We start from the raw sequence: 27,860 nt of genomic DNA on the forward strand, positions 1-27,860 counted from the left end.
GGAGCATGGCGTCTAGAGCCAAGGAGGTGGCAAGTCCTGTTCTGCTGAGGACAGCTCCGAGCGCAAAGTCAGAGACGGACACTGGGTCAGCAGAGCTTCTTCTCTGGAGTTCACTTGGAGGTGGGTGCGGCTGGAGAGGATGTCTTGAGAGAGGCTCAGGGCACAGTGGTCTGTACCTGGAGGTTCCGCGGCGCCCTCCTAGGACACACAGGTGGAGGGGTGACGGAGCGGGGGGCAGGGGGAGCTTCAGGCACAGTCTCCCTGAGAAGAGTTGGTGGCCTGGGAAGGGAGAGAGTGAGCTCCCCATCCTAGGTGGTATAAGTAGGGGGCACAGGGGGGTCTGAAGCCCCCTGAAGCTCCTCCCTGCCCCTCAACGTGAGCATCTGTGCTGTGATTGTGTGCTAGCCATGGATGCCCACCCCAAGGAGCTGGTGCCCCTGATGAGCAGAAAAGCTACCGTCTCCAGCGGGAACCCTGTCGTCCTGCAGGAGAAGAGGCCAGCAGAGATGACCCCCACTAAGAAGAGGTAGGACTGGCAGGCCTGGGCCTGGCCGCAGGGCTGTGCTGTGCGGGCACGGAAGTCCTGGTGCCCACCTTCCGGAGCCCTTGTCTGGGGTGGACCCTGGAGTCTCAGCCTCATCTGTGGCAGCCTGGTGCCCCGCTGGGTGTGTGTGTGTGTGTGTGTGTGTGTGTGTGTGTGTGTGTGTGAATGCCTGGGGGTGAGGCGGGGAGTCCATACTGCACACTGAGCTGGGGAGGTCAGTATGGCTGGGATAATCAGGGAGGCCTTCCTGATGGGGTCATGGGCACTGAGGCAGGAACATTCAGGAAGGCTCCTGGGGACAGTAAGGGATGGCTGGAGCCATCCTGGAGACAAGGAGCAAAAGGTAGGTGGAGATTACAGCTGGCTGGGCACCCCCCCAACCCCCGGGTGCTATTTCCATGCACATCCGCTGCATGCCCAGCCAGTTATTGGCCCTTTCCGACTCCACCTGTGTAACCAGGGCACCAGAAATGGCATCGACTCATAGGATGATGGTTGATCGGGATTGTTCCATCAAAGTGCTCAGCACGGTGCCTGGCCCGCAGTTGGCGCCCAGCACATGTTGGCATTGATACTGTTTTTGTTGTTACCTTGAGCTTCATCTTCATCATCATCATTGTCACCATCACTCCACAGGGTCCCTGGGAATTGGGCAGGGCTGGGACGGTTATGACGACTTCCCAGCTGGGAACATGGAGGAGGGAAAGCACTTCTGCAGGGCTACCCCTTGCCCCTGAGCTGCCTCCACTGCAGTCCCTCCACCCCCTCGGCCTATTTGGTGCCCCTCAAGCCTGAACGCCCCTCCCCCACCCCAGCTGTGCTTCCCCTGGCCCTGGGGTGGGCGCCCCCTGCTCTAGGTTGGCTCATTTTTTCTGCCTCCTCTGCCCCTGTCCCAGGCCCACTCTTGGGCCAGAGGTGAGCTCGGTGCCTTCCCTCACGTTGCCTTGAGTAATAACCACCGAGGTCTCCTGTGCGTCAGGTCTGGGGCCGGGCCCAGGCTGGGGGTCTAGGACACTGGACGAAGAATGCCAGCCCCTGCTCACTGTCTGGATGGTGAGAAGGGGCACCCAGGAGAATGAGAAGTGCCCTGGAGAGAGAGTGAACTAGGCAGGCTAGGGCCTGGGGAGAGGAAGGTAGTGCTGATCCTGTGGGCAATCTTGGGACACTTCCTGGAGGAGATGATATTAAAGTGGACGATGGCAGGAGGAGAGGAAAAGGAGGGCAGCCTGGGCAGGGGCTGGGGGCAGGGAGCAGTGAGGAGTCCCATGTGGTTGAAGTGCTGGCTGGGTGGGTGAGTTTGAGGAGACGAGTTCCCCTGGGGCTGAGTCTTGGTGGTCAGTTAAGGAGACTGGACAAAATGGAGGGCAATGGGGAGCCATAGAGGATTTTATGTGCAAGGGAGGGCATGGCGAGGTTTGCATTTTGGGAAGGATACTCTGGGTGATCTCTGGGGATGATGGATTGGAGGAGAAGCTGTTGGGAAGCTGAAGGGGCAAGATCTGAGCTTGGGTGGTTAGGGGTGGAGGAAAGGAGACCAATCAGAGAGATATTAGGATGATTAGGGTCCACAGGGTCAACTATGGGAGGGGAGGGAGGATGAGGAACAAAAAACATCCCCTTCGTCTGGTGGGGGGAGCTGGAGGGATGATGGGGCCCTCTCTGACGTGGGTGCGTCAGGGAGGAAGGAGCAAGGTCAGGAGGAATAAGCCAAGTTCAGGCGTGAAATGCTGCCTGAGAGGCGCCCAAGGGACATCCAGACGGAAGCTCCACCCTGGAGCACAGGAGAGAAAATTCATAGATCAGCAGGTCCGTGGGGCAGCCTGGGTCTGGGCGGGTTTGTCTGGGTAAGAGCAGAGAGGTTCTTGAGCTAAGAACCAACACTGCCCTCCTGCCTCTCCCCCAAACCCCTCATGCTCCCAGGGGAGGTTTGAATCTTAGGGAAGGATTGAAGACAGAGTTTCAGGAAAATCCCAGGTTCTTCCAGCAGTCAGGCTATGTTTTTTGAGCCCATCCCTGTTTGTGAACTTAGCTCCCAGCTCCATTCTGCCTACGGCCCTAACCAGTCAAGCGCCTGGCTGTGAGATGTGACCTTTTTCTCAGGAAGTGGTGGCCCTTCTCCTTCCCGAGGGCTCTTTGAGGGCCTTGTGTGCCTACTTGATCCAAAGCCCTGAAAATTTGGGCCTTTCCCTCAGGACTTGGGTTAGGACTCCTCAGGTCTGGAAAGAAAAAGAAAAATTGTATGTAAGCAAAGAAGGCAGTTCTGACCACGAAGGAAATATGTGTTAATGGTGGAATTGAAGGCACCGAGAAATCTAGATCGGGGAGAGACTTTTTCCTGAACCATCATAATACTCCAGCCACTCCCTGTGAGTCGCTGTGACTGTGACCGTCTTACTGGGCCCCAGGCAAGGTGATGCCCAAGGACAGAGATGAAGGCTGATAAAGGCTGCGGAGGCGTTGGTCTCAGGGCATGTGGCCATTTTTGGGGACAAAACAAGTGAGACAGGCTCCAGGGTGGGCTGGTCTGGGTAAGAGCAGGGCTATCCTTGAGCTAGTTCACCAAACACCACCCTCCTGCCTCTCTTCTTTGCCTCCAAAGAGGCAGAAATGCAGGAGAGATGGGGCAGAGTTGTCTGTTTACCTGAGTTAACAACACCCAGGTGCCCTGGTAGGAATAAACAGGCAGCACCTGCTATGGATCAGGAGCCAAGATGTCACAAGGCCTTGCCTTCTGCTTGTGATGGAGGGTGAGAGGGGGCATGTGCAAGTAAGGTAGGCCTGGACAGGCCCCGTGGCCCCGCAACTTCCTGCCCCAGGAATTTGATCCTTGCCCACTGCTGGGTCCTCTCCAGCCTGGTCCTTACCACTCTCGTTCCCGGCCCCTGAAGACCCCCCTTCCTCAGACACAACCCTCACCTTCCTTCCAGATGCTTCTCTCATGCTGCTCTCTCTGTTTCCCAAACCTCAGGTTCATTTCAAATCCCACGTGACAGAGCACAGAGCCTTCCCCATCCCTGTCCTCAACTGGGAGGACCTTCTCCTCCCCTGAGCTCCTACAGTCTCTCCTAGGACTGTATTAGAACAATGTCTTAGCTCTGGTTGAGATCTCTGAGGTCAAGGCCTCTAAAAAGGCCATCTCTCCCCTCCCGGCCCCCAAGTTTCCTACACAGAGCACACTCGTAGTTTCTGAGTAAGTGGCTGAGTCAGTGAAGGAGCAGGCAATACAACAGAGAAGGTGTGGGTGAGTTGGTGAGTAAGCCGCCCGATGGCTCAGCGCAGCCCCTCAGCATGAGTGAGGTCACTTCACTGTGAGATGAGGACATGCTTCTTCCCTTCCCTCGGGCCCTCTGTTTCTTTCATGATTTGGTTTCCTGGGCCATTCTTAACACCTCTGTGGGCTCTGGGAGGAGGCCCTGAAAGGAGGAGTGGAAAAGGGGCAGAGGACCTCTTCTCAGCTTCCTGTGCAAGGCTGGCATGAGAGGTGAGGCCTTCGGACAACTGAGAGCCCAGAGGGAGGCACTTGAGGGATGCAGCGTCCAAACATTTATAGCGTAGGGTTGTGGCTGTCTGCTTGTTGGTCCAGTTCACCAGTCTCTCCATCTATTCACCTAATTATCCACCCAGCTACTAATTCCTCAGCCACTCTCCCTTCTCCCTCCCTCCCTCCCTCCCTTCCTTCCTTCCTTCCTTCCCTCCTTCCTTCCTTCCTTCCTTCCTTCCTTCCTTCCTTCCTTCCTTCCTTCCTTCCTTCCCTCCCTGCATGAATCCATCCATCTATCCTTTCCTTTATCCATTTATGCATCCATCATCTATCCATCTATTCATCCATCCACTCAACTGTTCACCTGTCCCACCAGCCATTCTTCTTCCCACTCATTTACCTTTCACTCACCGCCTATCCATCTCTCTGCTCATCCATTCAGTTGGTCTTCTGAGTGTCAGGACCAGTGTGGCATTCTGGTGAATCAAGGATGGAATAACTGTAGTTTCTGCATTGAGGAGCTTATAGGGAAGGACAGTGTGTCATCTAGAGTGAGTAAAGCAAGAGCCTCACTGTGCTATGCCCTGATCTGATCACTGAGGCCAGTTCAGACCAACACACCAGAACAGTAATTATGAGGGGAAAGATTGTGCCCACTTGTTCACCACTATACCCCCAGTTCCTAGGACAGCGCCTGGAACCTTGCAGGCTCTTGACAAATATTTGTTGAGTAAATGCACTACTGAGGAGCGCAGAGAGGCAGGGATAGCTTTGGGGTGGCTATTGTGGGGCCACTGCAGGGGGCAGGGGTTTGGCAATGAGACTGGATGATCTCTGATGTCCATTTCAGCTGGACGGTCCATAAGTGGGCAATACCAGTGCTTCCTTGCTCCAGAGCCCAAGCCTTGGGGGTCATCTGGCCCAACCATTCTCTACCCAAGTCAGGACGCTTGACCCAGAGATGGCAAGAGACTACCTGGGGTAACACAGGAGGCAGAGGCAGAGCCAGACTAGAACCCAAGCCTCAGGCCCCGAGCCAGGGGTTTGCTCCTCCCTTTGTCTTCTCTTTTGGAAGAAAGATCCGCCTTTAAGTCAGGCCAGAAAGTTCCTCTTTAAGGGCAGGAGACAAGAAGGTGAGGGCCGACCTGTGAGCCAACACTGCCCCCACCCCGCTGACACCCATTTCTGGAGTAGCTGAGCCTTCAGGCTTGTCTGTGCCAGGAGGAGAGGAGAGGGGTTCCCCAGGAAAGGCCTGGGTCTCCGTCCTGCCTGCCCCTCCCCAGGAGGTGGCTGAGTTGGGTGGCCTCCCCCTGCAGCTAATTCCTGGAGTTGATTGATGGGAAGCAGATCCGGGGGCTGAGGGGAGAGCAGAGCAGCACGGATGATGGTGTGAGCCATGAGCCTGGGCATCAGGAGTCAGTTCTTCGACTAACTTGGTTTTGACCTTCAGGGGTGTCTATGGATGAGCTGCTTCTTCATTCCAGTCCTCAGTTTCCCCATCTGTAGAATGGGGCCACCATCCCTCCCCTGCGGCCCCCCTTCTAAACTTGGTATGGCTGGGGCTGTACTTTGGCAGCTCTTCTGTGGTCTTGTGTGTCAATCCTTCCGGGCCTGGGAAGGAGGCCGGAGGCCGGAGGCCACAGTCCAGGCCGGGTCACGGAGCCAGGTCCTGGAGACAGGTCACAGAGCCAGCACTGGCACTGCAGCAGCCTTGGGGCGGGGCGTGATGCTGCAGCAGAGGTCATCCTCAGCCTGATCCTTACTGTCCTGGCCATCACAAGAAGGCGTGTCTCCGAGTGTGTGATTGTGGGTTCTGAGAGCAGGCGCATCTGTGTTTGTGGTCGTGTCCAAAGGCCGGCTGAAGCTGTGTCTGTCTGGGAAGTCGCATTTTGGGAGTGTGTCTTGTCACTTATGGGACAGTGAGTCTCTCTCCTTCCCTGGGGCTCTGAGCTCTCCTCTCTCTCCTCCCAGCCCCAGGGAAGAGCAGCCCCTTCACTCTCCCCTCCACTGTTCCTCTCCTCTGCTGTCCAAAGTGCTTTCCTGAGTACTCCTTCCTGACCAGGCTCCCCAGCATGAGTGATGATAGAAGGGGGTTGAGTGTGGGGTTGGGGACTGTACTTGAACAGCCATTGTAACTCCAGCCCTTTCCCTGTCCTTCAAGGGTCATTAAAAGACCCTGTGGGTCTCATGGTCTTGGGACGTCTCCGGAAGGGTTCTGCCTCGGGAGGGTCAGTTGGGGGGGGGGGGGATGAAGGAATTAGCTCCCATTGCCAGGCTCCCCATCCCGGCTGAGTCCATTGCACCTGGAGGCAGCTGCAGACAGGAAACCCGCCTCAGGTGGTGGGTCACCCCAGGAGTGACCACTGGATTCATCTAGCCAGCATTTCTAGCAAAAAGTCACCCAGCTTTGAATCCAGACCCTGACACCTACCTGCTGCGTGACTTTGGCCAAATTGCTTGACCTCAGAGCCTCCACAGGCCCACCTATGAAATGGGGGTGAGAAGGACAATGTGCACCCCGCAGGGCTGCTGTGAGAGCGAGGCGAGACCATGCAGGCAAGGAGCCCAGCGTGGAGCCAGAGCAGGGCGTGGGCGCCCTTGGCAGCAGGGCTGCAGGACACACAGGTGCGCAGGCCCTGCCCCAGCTCTAACGGTCTTGCTTGGTTGTCCTCCCAGTGCTCACTTCTTCCTGGAGATAGAAGGGTTTGAGCCCAACCCCACTGTTGCCAAGACCTCCCCTCCCATCTTCTCCAAGCCTATGGACTCCAACATCCGGCAGTGGTGAGTACAACCCACTGCCCTGGCGGGCCCTCAGCTCCAGGGACGGCGGTGACTGGCCCTGGGCCATGCGGCCAGGCCAGGTTGCGCATGCTAACATTGTTCACTTTTAAATGTGTCCCCTTTTCTTCTCTTCTACCTCCCCTCCAGCCTCTCTGGCAACTGTGATGACATGGACTCCCCGCAGTCTCCTCAGGACGATGTGGCAGAGACCCCATCCAACCCCAACAGTCCGAGGTAAGCCTGGCCCTTCCCCTCCTCCCGCAGCGCCCAACAGGCTGGTTCCAGGACGGGCACTGGGACCCTGAATAAAAAAGACAGAAGCTGTCCTGGCTTGTGTGGCTCAGTGGACTGAGTGCCAGCCTGCGAACCAAAGGGTTGTGGGTTCGATTCCCAGTCAGGGCACAGGCCTGTGTTGCAGGCCAGGTCCCCACTGGGGAGCGGGTGAGAGGCAACCACACGTGGATATTTTTCTTCCCCTCTTTCTCCCTCCCTTCCCCTCTCTGTAGGGATAAATAAATAAAATCTTTAGGAAAAAAAAAGAAGCTGCCACTCCTGGGGGACTGGAACAAATGTCTGGGCCTATGGCTGTGATGTATAGGAAATTTATTGGAGGAGGAGAGTATTACATTTTATGAACTATAAAAATAATACCCATCCATAACAGCGTGTAGCAAAATGAGAACTTAATGCAATAACATATGTAAATTTAAAATACATGCATATAGGCCTGGCCGGTGGCTCAGTTGGTTGGAGCATGTCCCGTACACCAGAAAGCTTTTGGGTTTGATTCCCAGGCAGGGCACATACCTAGATTGTGGGCTCTATTCCTGGAGGGGGGTGTGAACAGGAGGCAACAGATCGATGTTTCTCTCTCATTGATTTCTCTCTCTTTCTTTTCCTCTCTCTAAAAAAAAAAATCAGTAAACACATCCTTGGATAAGGATTAAAAAAATTAAAATACAGACATATAAACCATCAAACATCAATGTACATTTTGCAAGAGCACATACAAAGGATACATGTCAACACAAACCATGGTTGCCAATTTGGAGTGTGGGGGCGGGGAGGGATAGGTGAAAAAATTCAAATAACACGAAATATGGAGATGAAATTTCCCTTCCCCAAATCCCATAATTCCAAGGTAATCACTCTGAACAGTTAGGAGTATATCCTTCCTATTCATCACTCTGTGTATCCAAATATACATTTTGAAATGATGTGATTGCATTTGGATTAGAAGGGGAGACTGTGTAGAGCACCATGGATTCCAGGGGCCCGGAGCACGCGCAGAGGGGTTTTAGGCATTGCCACAGGCATGTGGAGATGTTGGGGTGCAGTGTCCTGTAGGCACAGCAGCTCTGGTGGCAGGAGGTGAGAAAGTGGAAGTGGTGGTGGGTGCATTGTGGTGAGTTGAAAATTTTTTCTGGCCTCAGTGCTCACCAGGTCAAAGAAGAGCGGAGGCGGCAAAAGAAGCGGCTGAAGAAGCGTATCTTCGCAGCTGTGTCCGAGGGCTGCGTGGAGGAGCTGATGGGGCTGCTGGTGGAGCTGCAGGAGCTTTGCAAGAGGCGACGCCGCCTGGATGTGCCTGGTCAGTGCCTGGTCCTGAAAGAAGGTCAGGGCTGGGGGCCCTGCTGGGCTCCTGCTTTTCCCCTTCCCTCGCACCAGCCCCTGGGGCTGGTGGGTGAGGAGCCCTGAATGCTGGGCTGGGTTAGGGACTTTGAACCTGACGTTGTGGGCAATAGGGAACCATGGAGGGGCTTAGACAGGTGAGGGTCACAGTCTGGCTACTGCTGGGAGAATTGGGGGTGAAACTGGAGAAGGTCGCTTTCCAGGCAGAGTTGGGACTCCAGCAGCCCGGCTGAGGTAGGGGGAGCAGCGCTCAGGCAGTGGCTTTGGCAGGACTCAAGGACACAGACAGCGAGGGGAGGAAGGAGTCGGGTGGTGCCACAGGTGACCTGATGGATGGTGGAGTCCCCAAGCTGTTTTGGGGACTAAGGGAGTAGTAAGCTAGGCAAATCTCTATTTGTAGGCTACCAGGAGGGGGCAGGCTGGAGATTTGGGGCTGTTGGCACTGAAGCAGGCCCTGGAAGCATTGCAGTGCACGGGATTTCCCCCACTAGGGAGAGGGCGAAGAAACCAGAGTGAAAGACCTCGGATGAGGCTCTCCCAGGCCTCTGCGAGAGAGAGAGAGAGAGAGAGAGAGAGAGAGAGAGAGAGGGGGGGGGGGGGTGGGCTCAGGGAGGCCAGCTGGGGGCATGCAGTGAGGTCTTGAGGTCTGAGGTGGCAGCTCCCACACCCCCGCCTCCCCTCTCTTGGGCTGGGAGGGCCGAGGGCCCCTGCTGCGCCTCCATCCTGTGACCTTGCCTGCAGACTTCCTCCTGCACAAGCTGACAGCCTCAGACACCGGGAAGACCTGCCTGATGAAGGCCTTGTTGAACATCAACCCCCACACCAAGGAGATTGTGCGGATCCTGCTCGCCTTTGCTGATGAGAACGACATTCTGGACAGGTTTATCAACGCCGAGTACACCGAGGAGGCCTACGAAGGTACCTGCCCACGGGAGGGGCGTGTAGACAGCGGGACAGCCGGGCCACACAGAGGCGCTGCTGCCACTGGAAGCCCGAAGCACAAAGCGTGGCACTCCTCTCTTCCTTCCTTCACTCCACAAAGAATTTTGAGCACCAACCACATTCTAGGCATAGTTTCTGGAACCAGGGTGCAGTGGTGAGCAAGACAGATAAAGGCCACTGCTCTAAGTAAGGTGACAGATGGAAAACACTTTGAAAATAAAATGAAAAAGGTAATGTGACCAAAAGTGACTGGGGATGGGCAACTTTAGGGTGGATGGTTAGGGAAGTGTCCTTTGACCTGGCCTGATGAGAAGGATCCAAGGCAAGGGCAATAGTGTGAATGAACTGGAATGAATAGGAATGAATTGGGCACATTTGAGTGAGGGAAAGGAGGCAGGAGATGAGGTTAGAGAGCTGGGCGGGGCCAACACATGTCAACTATTAGTATCATCATCATCATCATCATTGTTTTTAACTGCCCTCGTTGGATTTCAGTTTAGTGGCTTCTTTCTTAGGTGGGCCAGGGAAAGGGCAAGGGACCACCGGAGACAGTGTTTCCCTGGTCAGGAAATACCTTGTGAATAATTAATTAGTAAGGTAGATCCTCATCTGAGTTTTTGGAGTCAATACACATCTCACCGGGATCTGATAAGGCGCTTGTGGCAAAAACGATGGGCTCAAGAATGACTGGACAGGGTCTGAATGACATGCCAGGGGGCACTAAACATCTCAGCCTTTGGCAAGTGGGAGTCAAGCGTGGGCCTTAACTTTTCTCACACACACAAAGTCAAGAATTGTCAAAAACTAAAAGCTATCAATTGGAAGAGAGGGAACCCAGGGAAGATTGTGGCAACTGAGTGCTGAACAACACTGAGTTCCCTGGTAGTCAAAGTAAAGAGGGAAGCTGGACGAGCCGTATCCTGTTTTCAGCCCCTCGCTAGGGAGGTGATACTAGTCCCGTGGCCAAGGAGGCTGAGGCAATGCCTCAGGCTTTTCTGTCTTGGCTTTTCTCCCTTTTCAGTCCCCCTCTGTCCCTTCTTCTTGTCAGTATTTTAGGACTTACAGATTCCTCTTTCTGGCACAAGAGGAATCTCCTTGAGGGCAGGGTGGACTTTGCTTTGCCTGCAGTGGACTCTGTGGTGCCCTTAGTGTTTCTCCTAAGAGGTCCTCAATAAATGTCTTTTGAATGAGTGAATAAATGAAGATTAGTGTCTCTGTTAAGGCTTTGCTGTCCTGGCTGGAAATCCTTACCTCTCTCCTTTCTAAGCCTCCCCTTGTCCTTCCCTTCTTTTATGAATCTATGCCTTGCTGGTGGGATAGTGGGGGGCTGTGGGCACCCCCCCACCGCATGGTGGGAGGAACCATTTATTTCTGTTTTCCGAGACACCTACTCCATGATGGCATCTGTTGATCCCTTCCCTTCCCTTCGCTGTTCTAAGAACTCCCTGCAAGAGCAGCATTTTTCCTTACTTTGGGTAATCACCTTGTCTTTCAGAGCCTCAATTTCCCCATCTTGATAAAGACTAATATTTCCTCCCACTACTGCTAAGAGGGATACAATGACAACTTTAAAAATATTATTTTTAGCAGTTTATCAGAGGCCTTCAGATTTAATTGAATAAGTTATTTTTTTAAAACAATTTAAAAAATGCTTAGTTCTTTCATACACCAGGAATTTATTTTTATGTTTGGCAAGATGGTAGCTCTTTAGAACACTCTGAGACGAACCGCCCCACCCCCTTTGCCTTTGCGCCCCCTCTATCTGGAGGTTCTGAAGACTCCACCAACAGGATTATTGTCCTTCCTCCCCCTCCCCACCGCTTGCCCCCTGGTCCGTTCCTCAGGCACCAGAACCAGCCACCCAGCACCCAGGCCAGACACCTGGACCTTGCCCGAGGCAACCCTTCTTCCCCAAGCCCCTAAGACTGTCCTGAGGGCTCCTTCTTCTCCTAACGTTCTTTGGGCCTTGTTATTTCTTTCTCTACTGGAACAGCAGTTCCACATAAGCCTGGGCTCTTTTTATAACATCCTCCAATTTTGCAGCCAGAGTGACCTGTAAATGCACAAGTACAAAACCCAAAACTTTAGTCAGGTCACTTTTCTCCTTCAGCGTGTGGTGACTTCCCAGGGCCTTCGGGATAAAGCTCTAACCCGTTACCCTGGCTTATCAGGCCTTGAACTGGCCCCCCAGCCTTGTTAAATTTAGCTGATGGCAGTTTAAGAGGCCACTTCTGGGAAGCCCCTTGGACCGCATTAAGGGCCCCTCCTCTGCTACTAGAGCGCCTCCACCTCCCTGTGTGGTAGCAGTTAATTTTCAGCCAGACGGTGCTTCTTTAGGACAAGAATCAAAACTGCATCCTGTATGCACTATATCCCCAGCTCCAAGCCCGGGAGCACGAAGCAGGCGCCCCATAAATAGTCCTTGCTTTCCTGTAAGAATGAATGAAGCAAAGAATGAAGGTGGGACACTTGGGCAGCTGGCGACACCAAGACCAAACAGGCAGCTTATTTCACCATGGTTCCGTGGAGGGTAGAGAGGCCATAAAGGGAAAGAGGCCAGACAGGGTTGTCACCCGGTGTCGCAGCCACTGAGCGCCCCCTGCCCCTCCCACCCCGTCCCCAGGGCAGACGGCACTGAATATCGCCATCGAGCGGCGGCAGGGAGACATCACAGCTCTGCTCATCGCGGCCGGCGCCGACGTCAACGCCCACGCCAAGGGGGTCTTCTTCAACCCCAAGTACCAGCACGAAGGCTTTTACTTCGGTGGGTGCCGCCAGCCCGGCAGGGTCTTGGGGTTCGAGTCTGGGAGGAAGGCGGAGGGAGGGGCCGCCCAGCCCAGCTCCGCCCCGGCAGCCTTTGCCTCAGGCGGCGCTAGAGGGCTGGGGGCTGGACACCCGGCTGCGAACTTGTGCCGCTCAGACTTGTCGTGGAGGGCAGAGCCTGGACCGGGGTGGGCGAGGGGCAGATGCTTCTGAATTAGACCAGAGAGGGAAGGGCTGGGCAGGTGGGAGCCTGCAGCCCAGCAGTGTCACCTGGTAGTCCAAGAGGGCACACAGTGGTCTGAGAGGAGCAGAGATCAGGGAGGCAGAACGAGGAGACAGACCTAGTTCACAGGCCGAGAGTCGGGCTTTGAGCACGGAAATGACTTGCCCCGCGTGTAGTAAGCAGCTGATGAGGGTGTCGGGCTGGCAGCTCTGGTCTTTGGCCTTTGTGCTCAGAGCCTCTAGGGACTGCAAACAGGCGAAGGAATCCAAAAGCAAATGGGGTTAGGAAGTTTTAGGGGAAAATACTTTTTTAAAATGTGTAGTTTAGATACGGTAAAAGTCACCCGTTGTAATTTAAAGTTCTGCTCCTTTGCTCAAACGCATACCCCGCTGACCAGGACAGGAAACAACCAGCCCCACCACAGCTAAACGTTTCCTGGCACAACTTTGTGGTCAAACCTGTGTCTTACCCAGCTCCAGCCCCGAATGACTGACAACAATGGACCTCTTATCTCTCCTGGGCAGCTTTTGAAGCGGCAGGACTAGATGGGTCTGGGTGGCCTTGAGGACCGGGTCTCGTCTAGTCCACTGCCCAGTGTCAGACCTGGTTGGAGGTAGAATAGGGACACATTTGTTGGGTGGGATGAAGACAGGGGACGGGACGGAGCGGGAGGTAAGCTGCCGACCTGCTCTCCAGTCCTGGCTCTGCCTCAGGCTCGCTGTGTGACTGCCTGAGTCACCTGCCTTCATTCTTCATAGCTATTTATTGAGCACTGACTATATGCACTGGGTACTGTTCTAGGTGTTTGAAATACATTAGTGAACAAAACAAAGGTCCCTGCCCTCATGGAACTTATATTCTATATGGGAAAGAGAATATCAATAATAAACACTGTAAATAACGTTAAGTAATACATCAGAAAATGATAAATGCTATTGAAAAAATAAAAAGTAAAAGCATGAGAAGTGGAAACAGTTCTAGGGCAGGAAGGAGGTGGATTTTGATTTTAAATAGGGCAGTTAGGGCGACTCATTGAAAAGGTGATGTTTGAACAAAGCCTTGAAGGAGGTGAGGGAGTGAGTGATGCAGATATCTGAGGAACGGCACTACAGGTAGAGGGAAGCCAGTGCAAAGGCCCTGGGGTGGGAAAATGCCTGGTATGTTTAAGAAAAGGGGTTATTGCAATCATCTAGCTTCAGTTTCTTCTCATACACAGGGAGCTGGGGAGTAGGACAGGGAGCGTCAGGGTCAATGCTACTGAGGTGGTCAGGATACGTACGGGCTTCAGTCCTGGGACTTGGGAACACCACTTGGGTCCATGAGAGAACTGAGCCCCAGTGCTCACCCTCCCCTAGGCGAGACGCCCCTGGCCCTGGCAGCATGTACCAACCAGCCCGAGATCGTGCAGCTGCTTATGGAGAACGAGCAGACAGATATCACCTCGCAGGACTCACGGGGCAACAATATCCTACATGCGCTGGTGACGGTGGCTGAAGACTTCAAGACCCAGAATGACTTCGTTATGCACATGTATAACATGATCTTGCTCAGGAGCGGCAACTGGGAGCTGGAGACCACGCGCAACAACGATGGCCTCACCCCGCTGCAGCTGGCCGCCAAGCTGGGCAAGGCCGAGGTGGGGCTGGGGGACAGGTCGGGGTGGGGGCAGGAGGCACTCTACCATCTGCCAGCCCTGGGGCCCCAGAGGTCACTCCTTGGCCAGGGAACGTTCTCAGCCTTCTGTTCAGGAGTGTGCTTGTGGCCGGAGGTGGGTTTGTTCTGAGTAAGCGCACAGAGCCACTGAGGTGCAGTACAAGGGCCCACCCTCTGGGTTTTAGTCCCTGATACTCCGTGCTTCTATCTCCTGCCCTCGCAGCCCTGTCCCTGCGGCCAGAGTTGGGGAGCCTTAAGGCTATAGTGACACAATATCTCAAATGCCTTGTGGCTGAGGATTCCTGTGTGGCAAGGAGGCTGGGAGGCTTGGGGCCTTCTGCCTCTCAGGAGGGCAGGCGTCCCAGAGCGGCTGCTCTGGGTCCAGAGCCAATGGGCTGCCTCTCCCCGACTCTGGAGAAGCCCCAGCCTGTCCATCAGGTTGCAACTCTGAGCCAAGACCCCAGCAGAGCATGTGGCTGCTTATGGCCCTCTGTGCCCATGTGATGTGGCTGTGGAACCCCAGGCTTAACCAGGAGCCTTGGTGGAGACTCGAGTGGGGGTGGGCTCCCGTCTCCTGGTGGCTGGAGCCATGCTTGCTCTGAGATCAAGGTGGCAGGTGGGGAGTGGGTGCCCTGAGGGCCTTGCGTCTTGGTCCAATGGTCAGGGCTAGGACCCACAAGAGACCTTCTCATTCCCTTGTTGGGGGAGGAGGGAATGGAGAATGGCTTTGACAAAGGAGGAATTGTGTCTCTCCCCTTCCTTTCCTCACCGCCCCCCTTCCTTCCCTCTCATGCTTAAGGCACAGACTCTGTCTTTGGGGAGACCTGTCCTGACCCTAGGAGCGCTCTGCCTGAGATGAGACAGGGACCCCACTGAGTCACGTGAGATCAGGACTCTGACACTGCTCCCTTCAACAGGTCCCTCCGCCTGGGCCTTGGTTTGGTGCCCCAGGAAGCCCTCCTGGCCCCCAGGGTACCACAGCACCTCAGGGCTCAGCTTTTAGGGAGCAGTGAGCTGGAGAGCCGTGGTTGTCCACCTGGCCTGCCCTTTGGAGCCACCCAGGAAGCGCACAGGATACATGTTCTTGGGACCCCCTCCAGAAACTTGGATTGATTTACACAGTGGTGTGGGATTTTTTAATGTTCCCCAGTGACGTAATATGCAGCAGAGTTTAAGGAGCATGGACCTAGAGTGGGTCCTCCGGTCTCTCTACAAGACTGGTATTTTGCATCACCCTGTGTCTGGCTAGAGCAGTGAGTGTCACCTGGCAGGGTGAGATGGGGAAGCTGGGAAAACTTCTAACTTCTCAAGTCCAGGCCAAACAGAAATTATCTCTCATAACTGCCAGTTCCCAGATTCTTCACTGGACTGGGTTTTAAGAGCTGATCATACAGCTTTCCACGGCGTGCAAAGGGCCTGCACACGTTTGTCTCTGGTATGCACAGTTCCCAGGGAGGTGGGCAGAACAGCAAGCTTCTCGCCCGTCCCATGGAGAAAGCCAGGCCCAGGGTCACAGTGGCCGTGAGACCAATCCCACCTTGGTGGGAGCATCTTCCTGGCTCTCCTGGCCGCACTCTCCATTGTGTGGCAGACAGTTGTTCCTCTTCCTGTCCCAGATCCTGAAGTACATCCTCAGTCGTGAGATCAAGGAGAAGCCCCTCCGGAGCCTGTCCAGGAAGTTCACTGACTGGGCATATGGGCCCGTGTCGTCCTCACTCTACGACCTCACCAACGTGGACACCACGACAGACAAGTCGGTGCTGGAAATCATTGTCTACAATACCAACATTGATGTGGGTCTTCCAAAGGGCCGGGGAAAGGCAGGGATGGGGGCTGGGCTCTGGGAATGCTGGGAAGACTCCATGCCACTAGCGGGCCATGTCTGAAACTTCTTTGCTTTACTGGGTAGAGTTGGCACAGTATGGGCAGGGCCTGTGTAGAGTTCACTTGTTCCCAGCAGTCCCTGGGTGAGGGTCTCATGGCCCCTGAATCCTGGGCAATGTGGGTGTGGGGGTGCCGATGGTTGGTGTTAATCTTCTCCATCTTGTTTCTCCCCTGCCCACTGCCCCCCACCCCCTTCTCACTCTATTTGACCCTGCTTAGAATTCCCTTTCCCCTGAAACCTGGTCCCAGATGAGGGTCAGGGAGTACATAGTTTTGGCAATCAGGGAGGCCTTCCTGGAGGAGGCAAGAGGGGGACGTCAGTGAAACTGGAGGGGAAGAGAGAGGATCAGCAGTGAGCAGTTTCTGGGCTCTGGAGGAAAGTGAGGCAGCAGGCTGGATCTTCATTCTTTACATTTTACCAAGAATCATGCTTCCCAGAGTCTGACTGCTCTGGGGTCTTCATGGATCCTCAGGACATCCTGGATTGATAGGGCAGTTGTATTGATGAAGAGACAAAAGACCAGAGAGGGTCAGGGGCTGTCCTAAGGTTACACAATGAAGAGGGGCTAGGTTGGAGCTAGAACCCCAGTCACACTCGTCCCTTGTAGCCCTTGCCCCACACTGAACGATGCTCCTGTTGGAAGCCTGGCTCCTCTGGTGTGTGGCTGCTGACTGGGCCCTTTGGCAAGGAGCCTTGGGAGCTGGAAATTACTCTCCTGACATTTCCTGTTAAACCAGTCCCTTGGACATAATGACTGTCCCCCCTCCCCCCACCTGCCAGAGGCAGTGCTGACTCAGAGCTTCCTTTGAAATGAGGGCCTTTGACAGTGGTTCCCCACCCCCCTCATGTCTCTAATGACGTGGTGGTCTTCCCTCAGAACCGGCACGAGATGCTGACCCTGGAGCCGCTGCACACCCTGCTGCGGATAAAATGGAAGAAGTTTGCCAAGTACATGTTCTTCCTGTCCTTCTGCCTTTATTTCTTCTACAACATCACCCTGACTCTCATCTGTTACTACCGACCCCGGGAGAAAGAGGTAGGTGGGCCCCTTGATGCAGGGGACGGGGTGGTCAGAGCTGTAGGGGCCTGGAGCCGCCCCACGGGCAGACGGGAAACCAGGCCCCGAGAGGCAGAGTTTTGTGGGCTTCCCTAACTGCGGCCCTTCGCAGTTTCTAGGGAACTGAGTATGTCCCCAGCGCTTTGCTGGGCTAAGCCCCAGGTGCTCAGCCCCAGGATGGCCCATACTGGGGGAGACCCGAAGAATTAAGAGACCCAAAACCCAGGCTCAGTCTAAATCTGGAGTTGATTGGATGTTTCTGATGTGAGAGCCGCAGGATACAGAGGGAGGGGGAGGTCGCTTCCACAAGATTTCCCACCACTCTGGGCCTTAGTTTCTTTTTTTAAAGATTTTATTTATTAATTTTTAGAGAGGGAAAGGAAGGGAGAAAGAGAAGGAGAGAAACATTGATGTGAGAGAGATGCATCAGTCAGTTGCCCTTCCCATGTCCCTCACCTGGGGATCTGGCCTGCAACCCAGGCATGTGCCCTGACTGGGAATCAAACCGGTGACATTTCAGTTAGAAGGCTGGCACTCAATCCACTGAGCCACACCAGCCAGAGCTGGGCCTTAGTTTCCATCCATTACTCGGGGCACAGATTTTCAGCTTTATTTAGCTGTGACGAGGCCCTGTGAGTGTCTGAATGTGGACGGGTTCTTATAAGGACAAATGGCATGAGATGTGAGGGTTGTTCGCATGTTCCTTGCTATGGAAATCTGGGTTCCCAGCGTGCATGGGGAAGGCAGGGGCAGGGGGCTGCCGAGCCTTCTCTAACCCTGCACAGAGGTCGGGCTTCCTGCCCAGCCTGAGGGCTCGGCACGTGTACGGGCACGGTCCCTCCAGAGCTGGCACCACCCCTGCCCTCCTCACTCGCCATCCTGTGCCATTCATTCCTGCCCCTTCTTCCCAGGCCCTCCCACACCCCCTGGCCCTGACGCACAACATGGGGTGGCTGCAGCTCTTAGGAAGGATGTTCGTGCTCATCTGGGCCATGTGCATTGCTGTGAAAGAGGTGAGCGGGCCTCTAAACCCTTCCAGACTGGCTTGCAATACAGGCAGGTGACAGCAGGTTTAGTTTTGCTCATACCCTGCTGTGCCATTACTGCTGGGGACTTGGGGAGCTGTTTCCTTTCTAAGCTTTAGATTGCTTAGTGACAAAATAGGAATAAATAAATAAGCAGGCCTATCTTACCTACTTCATCTATGTACCCCTCCATCCATCCGTTATCTGTTTGCCATTTATCTACCCACCCCAGCCACTCAGTAACCCATCTTCTTCTCCCTTTCGTCCACCTATTCAATCAACTATCTTTTCTCATCAACCCAGTCATTCTTCCATTTGGATGCCCACCCATCCTTACCCACTGTGCTCCCATCCTCCCATCTTTTCACCAGCTTATCAGTCTGTCACTTGACTGATCCATCATCCATCTATCCAACCAATGAGTCAACAGGTATATTCTGAAAATCACCTACTGTGGGATCCTGGGGGAGGGGTCACGGAGAAGGGGTGTGTCCTCTGAGGGGATTTCAGAGGGACACGACATCTAGTCTTTGACATAGACTGTGAAAAGACCCTGCGCTGGGTTCAGACCAGTGCTCAGGGGAAAAGAGATGACTTGTGTCGGGGATGTGGCACTTACTCTGGTAGGACTGGGCAGGAGGACACGGGGGAGAAGGTCACTGCAGGGCGGGAGTGGGGAACAGCCTGAAGCACGGCTCCAAAGGTGGACAGCTAGTCTATACAGGTGTGGGCAAAAGTAGGTTTACATTTGTGAGTACGTGAAACAGAGTTTATTCTGGTATTATTATTTGTGAATTATTGTATTATTATTATTAATCCACTTTCTCCCACCCCTGTATTTGGGGGCTGGCAGGGAGCTCATGGTTGTGCTGTTTTAGAGATTCCAGCGTGAGGACGAGGGTGACAGGCCTCCAAAGATCTGGGGGAGCACGCACTCTTACCCCAGGGCTGCCCCTGCCCTCCTGGCACAGGTCCCCTCTGCAGCCCTCTCCTGGGCCCTGGCTGGGCCTTCACACACTGAGTCTCCGTCCTGGGGAAAGACTCCCCTCCCTAGATCCTCCATTGAGAGGCAGGAAGGGGCTGAAGCTTTTCTTTCCTTTCTGGCCTCAGGGCATCGCGATCTTCCTGCTGAGACCCTCGGATCTGCAGTCCATCCTCTCAGATGCCTGGTTTCACTTTGTCTTGTAAGTAGGTCTGTCCCTTTTGTCACTGCCTCACAGGCAGGGCTAAAGTCCTATAGATGGTGGTTGCTGTGTCCCTCTGGGACAGCCATTCTGCCATGTTACCTTGTCCCGGTGTCCGATGGCCAAGGCCCTCCTCCCCGACTTCTGATGAGAGCGGCACATAGATGCCCATAGAGAGATCCAGCAAACCCTAGGGCAGTGCCCTCTGTCGGGCAGCAGTGATGGCTGACTCCACCCTGCCACGGAGCCCCAAGTGGCAGGCAGCGCGGAGAAAGCATGTAGAGGCTTAGTAGTGTCATTTGCTTTTCTATGAAGGGTTCCAGCCCAGTTCCTCCAAGGTGCATGGACCCTGGCAGATCAGAGCTGGAAAGTACTTGAGAAAGCTTTGAGTCTCATCTGCAGGTATGAAAACTGAGGTACAGAACAGGGAGTGAGTCACTCACAAGTCACTTGGAGCTTCAGTGCCGTTGAAGCCAGTCCCAGCCTCTCAGTCATCATCTCTTCACGCTACCGCAGGCTTGGCTCCCACCACAGAGTCCTTGCGAGAGAGCCCAGCTCAGCCCTGCCTGAATGGGGCCATGGGCAGCTGACACAGAGGCTTACATGACCTTTCTCTAAATGAGCAGAGGCTGATTGAATCTGCAGCTGGGGTTGAAGAATGTTGACCTCATACTTCTGTGGATGCCTCTGAAGTCCTTGTTCTGAGTATTTGTGAGGCAGGGTCTATAGGACTTTGAATCTTGGCCTGATGTTTCCAATTACCTAAGTGTCTTATTAAGTATACCTTTCAGAGGCATGAACTGAGTTCTTCGTTCCTGTGGCCAGGTGCAGCACCCCCATGATGCACATCACAAAGAGCCCTTGAGAAAGTATGGTGATTCCAAAGAAAAACCCATTTGTACAGCCATTGGCTTTAGTGCAGACAAAAGGCATCAATGCATTGTCTTACTCTTGTGCTTGAGCTGTTTTGTTAGTGTAGAGAAAGGTGTAGACATGTTTCTTCACTTAAGTCCCAAATATACCGATCAACCAAATGTTTGCTTGTCACTGCACAAGAAAAACAAGTTTGCCCGTGTCCTAACTTCAGCTAGTTGCATATTTTATAATAGTGGAGACTGCCTGATGTTATAAGCAAGAGAGGGCTTTATCCAGATGTCTGCATAACTGATGCTGTACATACGCACTGTTTAGGAGTAGATTTTGAACTCTTAAAAAAAAAAAGATTTTATTTATTTATTTTTAGAGAGAGGGGAAAGGAGGGAGAAAGACAAGGAAAGAAACATCAATTTCTGGTTGACTCTTGTGTGCCCCCTACTGGGGACTTGGCCTGCCACCCACACATGTGCCCTGACTGGGAATCGAACCAGCCACCCTTTGGTTCACAGGCCAGCACTCAATCCGTTGACCAGCCAGGGCCAGATTTTTTATCTCAGATGGTAAGTATATATTGTGCTTTAAAAATTTCAAGTTGTGGAAAAATACACATAACATTCAAGTTACCACGTTAACCATTTTTAAGTGTGTAGTTCAGTATTGTTAAGTACATTCACATTTTTGTGCAGCTAGTCTCTTGATTTCTTTATCTGGCAAGACCGAAACTATACCCATTAAACAACAGCTCCCTGTTCCCCTCTCCCCAGCCCTTGGTGACCGCCATTCTACTTTCTGACTGTATGAATTTGACCACTCTAAGGATGTCATATAAGTGAAATCATTTGGTATTTGTCTTCTTGTGACACTTATTTCACTTGGCATATATTGTATTTTTTTTAAAGATTAAAAAAATGGGCTTGAGTGATTTTTGTTATGACTGGCTTATAAGTATAAATTTTGTCCGCTTTTATCATTTTGGTTAAAAATGCAATAATTCATTGCATCCTCAGCCTACCCCAGTGGTTCTGAAATCTATGTGAGAATCAGAAACCATGTGGGTGTTTTGAAAAATGTACAGCCTCCTGGGCTGCTCTCTAGGTCTTCTGAATCAGAATCTCCTGGGCTCTGGGGATCTGTGTTTTTTCTTTTTTTAAGTCAGCTACTGCCCTGGCCGGTGTGGTTGGAGCATTGTCCCATACACCAAAAGGTTGCGGACTCACTTCCTGGTCAAGGTACAGGCCTAGGTTTCAAGTTCAATCCGTGGTCAGCGCGCATAGGGGAAGCAACTAATCCATATTTCTCTCTCACGTTGATGTTTCTCTCTTTCTCTCTCTCCCTAAAATCAATAAACAGTAAAAAAAAAAAAAAAAAAAAAAGTCAGCTGCAACCAGCCCACTGCTGGCCCTGACTTGCATCTGGCAATATGGTCTGGATTTTAGACATGGCCTAACAGGTCTGGGCTTACCCATCTCTTCAGCATCAGCCACCAGGACAATGGCGCAGGGTTTTAAGGGAGGTTGGGGGTGTGACTATCTGCCCTGATGCTGAGAAGTAAGTAAGGCCCTTGTCTCCTGTGTCTCCTGAACAGTTTTGTCCAAGCTGTGCTTGTGATACTGTCTGTCTTCTTGTACTTGTTTGCCTACAAAGAGTACCTCGCCTGCCTCGTGCTGGCCATGGCCCTGGGCTGGGCGAACATGCTCTACTACACGCGGGGGTTCCAGTCCATGGGCATGTACAGCGTCATGATCCAGAAGGTTCGTCTGGGGGCCTCCAAGCATCAGAGATGTGCAGGCTGGGAGGGCCCTCGTAGAATGTTCATTTTTCAGATGGGGAAACGGAGGTCTGGAGAGCAAAAGGGGCTTGCCCTAGGGACAGGCTGCTGCTCTTCTTCTGAATGCCGCTGTCTCCATTTGCCTTTGGTCAGCTTTAAGTGTCCAGACCCTAAAGTGGCTGGACTTGTTGGCCATTGAGAAGGGATATACTTTGTGAAGGAAGGTTCTCACCTCTAGGCAGTGGTGTGCTGGTAAGTATTTAGCAACCGGCTCTCTGGGAAATGCACTCACACACAGATATATCAATGTTTATTACAAAATTTACTATATAAAGGATGTAGTACACAATTTCCTTTCTAAATAATAATAGAACATACAATAGTCCTTATTGTAAATTCCACATAGCTAGTGGAGTCTCGCTGAATAATTCGTTGATTTTTGTTGAGCTCCTGTATCTGCTGCTAACCCATGGTTGTAACTGATAAGTGTCATTCCAACATAAATATTGGTTGATATTTTTCTTTAAGGAATAAAATGAAGATGAAACAATGAAGGCATGTTGGAACTTCAGTTGGTTGTCCATGATGTGAGACACATATTTGCTGAATTGGATAATAGTTTTCAAATACTAGAGGACTACTTCACTAATATTAGTGTGCTGTTCACGGTGTGGCAGCTGCAGATAGGACACATTTTTAAGTTTAATCTGCTTTAACATTTTCTCTATTGCTGTCCTCACTCTGGATTGAGACAATCAATAAAACAATGAGTCAATCTCGGATTTGTAGGATTTACCAATTTCTATGTTATAAATACTCCTACCCTAGCTGATTTCCAGCTACCAACGCGTCACCACAGAGCTGGGAAGAGGTGCACAGTGACACTATTAATAGTACTTCTATCATGTGGCTATGACAGATATAAATAACTTGAAGAGCATAGATAATTGTAAAATGTAGTAAAATAACCAAGAAGTGATGCATTTCGATGTTTCATTATCTCTATTTTTAATATGATTTATTTACTTATAAGTTTATAAGATTTAATTTTTATTAACGGCCATGTTTAACAAGTAGCTCACAAAATTCATGAAAGTGTAACAGTCCACTCTGGTGAGCTGGTAGGAGCTGGCTCCGGCGCACCACTGCCCCGGGGAGGTGTGAGGGTTCCAGGTGTGACACCCTGTGAGAAAGGAGCTCCTGGGCAGGGCAAAGCAGCAGGGGTGGGTGCAGACTGGGTTCCAGCAGGGAGGAGGGAGGAGGGAAGAGGGGAGAGAGAAAGAACAGAAGGCCCTTTGGAGAAGGCGGGGTCCAGAGCGGTGCTTTGGAGCATCCTGGGTACTGGGCTGAGGGGCAGGGAGAATGGCCTGCGTGAGGCCACGGTTAGGGCGGGAGCCTGGGAGGGAAGCAGTGAGGTTGGTGTGCAGTGAAAATGTGCTCAAACCTTACCCTTGAATCACGTTTCTTTCTTTATAGGTCATTTTGCATGATGTTCTGAAGTTCTTGTTTGTATATATCGTGTTCTTACTTGGATTCGGAGTAGGTAATTGGTTTATAAGTAATACTAACTCCCACCTTGGTAAAGCACTTTATACAGATGTCAGAATGACGAAGCCCATAGCAGCCTCCGCAACAGTTGTGTCAGCCACCCACAGAGCCCGCGCTGTGCTCAGCCTTTCCCAGGCATTATCTTTTCACTTCTCTCGACATCCCAGTCACGGGGGTCATCATCCCTGATCATAGGTAACTGAGGCTTAGACTCCAGGATTCAAACCAGGCCGGTCGCTCTTAGCCATCCCCACTGCAGGACACATCCATCCCTGTGACCCTTGCAACCTGAGATGGGCTTGGCAGGTGTTTTTGGCCCCATTTTACAGATGGGGAAACTAAAGTTCACAGGTATTTGGCAGTCTTTGAAAAACGGGAGGAAAGTAGGGCATTGAGGTAACCTCCTTCAGCCCTCCTCGTTGTGTCTTCTGCAGTCTGCGTCTGCCGGGCCTGTGAGAGCCTCTGGTCTGCTGGGGACCAGGCGTGGGGAGCCCCCTCTTAAAACCTGATTTCTTTCTAACCTCCGCATGGGGAGAGATGGTTGTATTTTCCCATGCCAGTTTCCCCTCCCCCCCATTGATCATTGGCATTTGAAGTGAAGCAGCTGCTTCCATCTGCCTGACACATTTTCTGTGTTATGATTTGCATATTTATTTGAGCCTTCATTTGCTTGTTTATTCATCCATCTATTTACTCACTCATTAATTTGACTATCCATCCATCCATCCATCCACCCATCCATCCATCCATCCATCCATCCACCCACCAGCCAGCCAGCCAGCAATGAGCCACCGCTGTAGCGTGCTGGAAAGAAGAGAAGATAGGGCTTCAGGACTGGGCCAGGGGATCTCAGCACAGAGCTTTAGGAGGACACTTAGGATCTCACAGTCTTGCAGGAGATAACCTAGGCTACCAGAAGTCAGGAGCTCAAAGCCTGGATGGGGAACCAGAGACACACACAGATTATAATTAGCAACTCCACAAGGCCGTGAGTGATCAAGGGCTAGAAGGTGGGGTAAGGGAAGGACAGAAGACGTGGGCTTGGTTAGGCAGGAAGGGCTTTCTGCAGAGAATCAGTCTGGTGAGGCTTCTGGAGAGATGGGCTGGAGATTGAATTTCAATGGCGAGAGTAAGGGGCAGGAGGCAGGCCTGCAGGGAGTGTGTGGGCATGTGTGTACCTACAAGTAAGCATGCGCTCCTTGGGTAATTAACCAGGCTGAGAGGCTGAGGGGAGCACTCTGTTATGTCCTCCCAGCCCTGGCCTCGCTGATTGAGAAGTGTCCCAAAAACCACAAGGACTGTACCTCCTATGGGAGCTTCAGCGATGCTGTGCTGGAACTCTTCAAACTCACCATAGGCCTGGGTGACCTGAACATCCAGCAGAACTCCAAGTACCCCATCCTCTTTCTGTTCCTGCTCATCACCTACGTCATCCTCACCTTCGTCCTCCTCCTCAACATGCTCATCGCCCTCATGGGAGAGACTGTGGAGAATGTCTCCAAGGAGAGTGAGCGCATCTGGCGCCTACAGGTGAGCCTGGTGGAAACGCTGGGATGGGAGCCTTTATGGGGACTCAGTTCACCACACACTATTGACACCCATCAGCGCTGGTGGGGGGCCTGGGAATCTGTATAAGCTCCTTATGCTTGGTCAAGTTGGATGAAGCATTCTTCTAGGTTCCCTGAGTGTACAATCAACAGCACACGCGAGAGGAGTTAAGGTTTACGGGGTTGCTCGGCTCACAGTCAGTGTGTGGTATATGGCTGCTGAAATGTGACCTTAGGTTACATTAGGAGGAGTATAGGGTAGGGTATAGCACAATGGAGGTGACAATTCTGCTCTCCTTCATCCTGGCCTTGATACTCCTCACATACTGTGGGCCTTACATGCTGAGGATACCACCACAGTAGCATCCAGAGGTGGTGACCAGAGGTGAGAGAGGGCTGGAAACCATGCCTCAAGAAATGGTGTTGAAACAAGGCTTGAAGAAGGTGTTATCCCTTCAGATACCTGCAGAGCTACCTGTGAGAGGGAGCGACTTCCTCCTGTGACCCCAGAAGGCAGAGCTGAGGTATATGGAACAACTGCAAGGAAAAAAGCATTGATTTGACACAGGAAGTTTTCAGTTATTAGGCCCTTCCTAATTGGCTTCTGGTAATACCTAGGAGAGATGGGACAAATTATTGCCAGGAAAACTGCTGAGGGGCTTCCAAGCCTGGGATGGAAGCGGAACTGACTACCTGAGGTCTGAACACTCCTTCACTCTGGGACCCAGGACCCTAACTTTTTCAGTTAGGAAGTGCCTGGGCTTTCAGAAACATTGTTTATGCCATGTTTAAAGTAATTCGAACACCTTTCCCAAATTTTCTGGTTTTTAAAAAAATTTTTGAATTCAGTAGATTAGCTGAACCCTCAGATTCTATGCATTGAGCTTTCAGTAGGGGTGGAGTGGGCTGTTGGGTGGTACGTGCGCATGTGCCTGTGTGTCTGTGCACGTCCTTGTGTGCATGTACTTTGTGTGTTCACTGTCTGTGTGTGCATGCGTGAATGTTCAGTTGTATGTGCACTCACACACCACTGTGCCTCTGGGCTGGCTCCTCAGCGATGTGCTTAGGTTGGTTTCTGTCCCCAGAGAGCCAGGACGATCTTGGAGTTTGAGAAAATGTTGCCAGAATGGCTGAGGAGCAGGTTCCGGATGGGAGAGCTGTGTAAAGTAGCGGAGGAAGATTTCCGGCTGTGTCTGCGGTAATGAAGGAAGGGGACCCCTTTGGTGGCAGTCCCTCGGTGGGGCAAAAGAGCCCAGTTCGTGAATGTTAGGGAAACAGTGCTGTGATCTGTTCTGGCCTCTTCAGAAGGTGGAGTGTGCTCTTCCACGGGCACTGGCCCTGGGACGAGGCCTCCTGAGCGGCAGAAGGGAGAGGAAGGGAGACCCCCCACTGCAGGTCCCCTCTCTGCAGGTTCGGAGGGGCCTCCACAGCCTCTCCCTTTCCAGTACCTGGTTTAGAAAAGAGTCCCCAGTCTGGCACTTTTTGTCTTTCTGTCTACCCCATGTGGGTTCAGTGACACCAGGGGACCCCAGGCACGTTTCGTTACTGGCAATGGAAAGTGAGACATATCGAGACATTTTGAGAGATAACAAGATTTAAGACATTCTTTACATCTTCACCAGAGGACATGCTTATTGATTTTAGAGAATGAGGGAGAGAAACATCGATGTGAGAAAGAAACGTCAACCAGTTGCCTCATATGTGCCCTGACCAGAGACTGAACCTGCAACCTAGGCATGGGCTCTGACCGGGAATTGAACCTGTAACCTTTCAGTTTATGGGTTGACGCTTCAACCAACTGAGCCACACTAGCCAGGGCTCAAGCTTTTTGATTTTAATAAAGTACTTGCACATGCCATGCCCATCCTTTCTGCTAAGTCCATCTCTTCCTACCCTCATTTGACTACCTGACCCTACTGACTACCTTCCTTAACCAGCTTCTTTGACTGAAACCCCTTCTCCCTGGAGCCAACATTTCAGACTCTACTTGTTACCCTAACAGTGTCTCTAATTCTGACGTGCTCACTCTAGAGATGGTCTTTGATACGAACTTTGGCGAAACCATCATCTCCATTTGCAACCCAACACTGTAGGCACTGCCCACTCTTTGGGGGTTTGAATCCTAACCACCTTTTAGTGCAGCCTTAGCCCTAGTTAACTATCTATGCATTTAATCCTCACACCTTCTTCTGAGCTGGAGCCCTTCTTCCCTTCTCCCCTCCCCACGTCCCCAAGGACTGCCTCTCTCCAGGCAGACACACTGCTGCTGTCGGAAGATGTCCCTGTTATAGCTCTCTGAGTTTTGGGGTCCGACACGCTGGAAGGAGACTTAGCCCTGGAGGTCTGGGAAAATGAGGGTGTAGGCAGATTTCAAACCCTGATCCCTGGGGCAGACAAAAGAGGAGCTGTCTGGGACACCCCCAATGTCGTGCTAGTTGTTTATGTTACATGAGATGCAGTTGTGAAATATTGAGAATGATTTTCACACTTGCAGGATCAATGAGGTGAAGTGGACTGAATGGAAAACACACGTCTCCTTCCTCAACGAAGATCCGGGGCCTGTGAGAAGGACAGGTACTGTTATTGTCAGGAAGTGTGACAACCATTCCTGTCTGACCACGCGGCCTTGGGCAAACTGAGTCTGAGGGCCCTGATTTCCCCATCTGTAAAAGGGGAGGGTTGGATTAAATTGGTTCTCAGGTCCCTTCCCACTCTGACATGCTATAACCCGAGATGGAATAACTTCAAAAATCAGGTGGTGGAAACCTGGCAGTGCATCAAGACATGGAGGTGCTCCTTGCAGACGGCTGTCTTTCTAAAACAGTGTTTTTTTCTGGTTGTTTGTTTTTTTTAAAGCAGATCTCAACAAAATCCAAAATTCTTCCAAGAGCAACAGCAAAACCACCCTCAATGCATTTGATGAACTAGAAGACTTTCCGGAAACTTCTGTGTAG

General features: G+C 52.3%; 1 protein-coding gene across 2 annotated transcripts; it reads left to right on the forward strand.

The window, feature by feature from the left end:
- The first annotated feature begins 407 nt into the window (after nt 1-407).
- TRPV3 (transient receptor potential cation channel subfamily V member 3) lies at nt 408-27,860 on the forward strand. Of its 2 annotated transcripts, none has more exons than XM_054575648.1 (17): nt 408-526; nt 6,702-6,806; nt 6,954-7,040; nt 8,240-8,394; nt 9,177-9,353; nt 12,001-12,141; nt 13,719-13,999; nt 15,633-15,809; nt 16,779-16,937; nt 17,870-17,971; nt 19,094-19,167; nt 21,629-21,794; nt 23,288-23,354; nt 24,615-24,889; nt 25,992-26,104; nt 27,401-27,480; nt 27,763-27,860. In XM_054575648.1, exons 1-17 carry the CDS (start codon nt 408-410, stop codon nt 27,858-27,860), a joined length of 2,376 nt encoding a protein of 791 aa, XP_054431623.1. The 2 variants fall into 2 exon arrangements, with proteins under 2 accessions (XP_054431623.1, XP_054431624.1); XM_054575649.1 differs by having other exon boundaries at nt 27,766-27,860.

Source organism: Pteronotus mesoamericanus, unplaced genomic scaffold (assembly GCF_021234165.1).
Source record: "Pteronotus mesoamericanus isolate MK-2021 breed Mesoamerican mustached bat unplaced genomic scaffold, CSHL_Meso_final contig_317, whole genome shotgun sequence".
NCBI classification, from domain to species: Eukaryota; Metazoa; Chordata; class Mammalia; order Chiroptera; family Mormoopidae; genus Pteronotus; species Pteronotus mesoamericanus.

What these genes read in the sequence shown, in the direction of transcription:
- TRPV3 (XM_054575648.1), top strand. Translation starts at nt 408, where the DNA reads ATGGATGCCCACCCCAAGGAGCTGGTGCCCCTGATGAGCAGAAAAGCT. An exon ending in TGTGCATTGCTGTGAAAGAG is followed by an intron (nt 17,972 to 19,093) that starts GTGAGCGGGCCT and finishes TTCTGGCCTCAG; the next exon opens with GGCATCGCGATCTTCCTGCT. An exon ending in GGGGCCTGTGAGAAGGACAG is followed by an intron (nt 27,481 to 27,762) that starts GTACTGTTATTG and finishes TTTTTTTTAAAG; the next exon opens with CAGATCTCAACAAAATCCAA.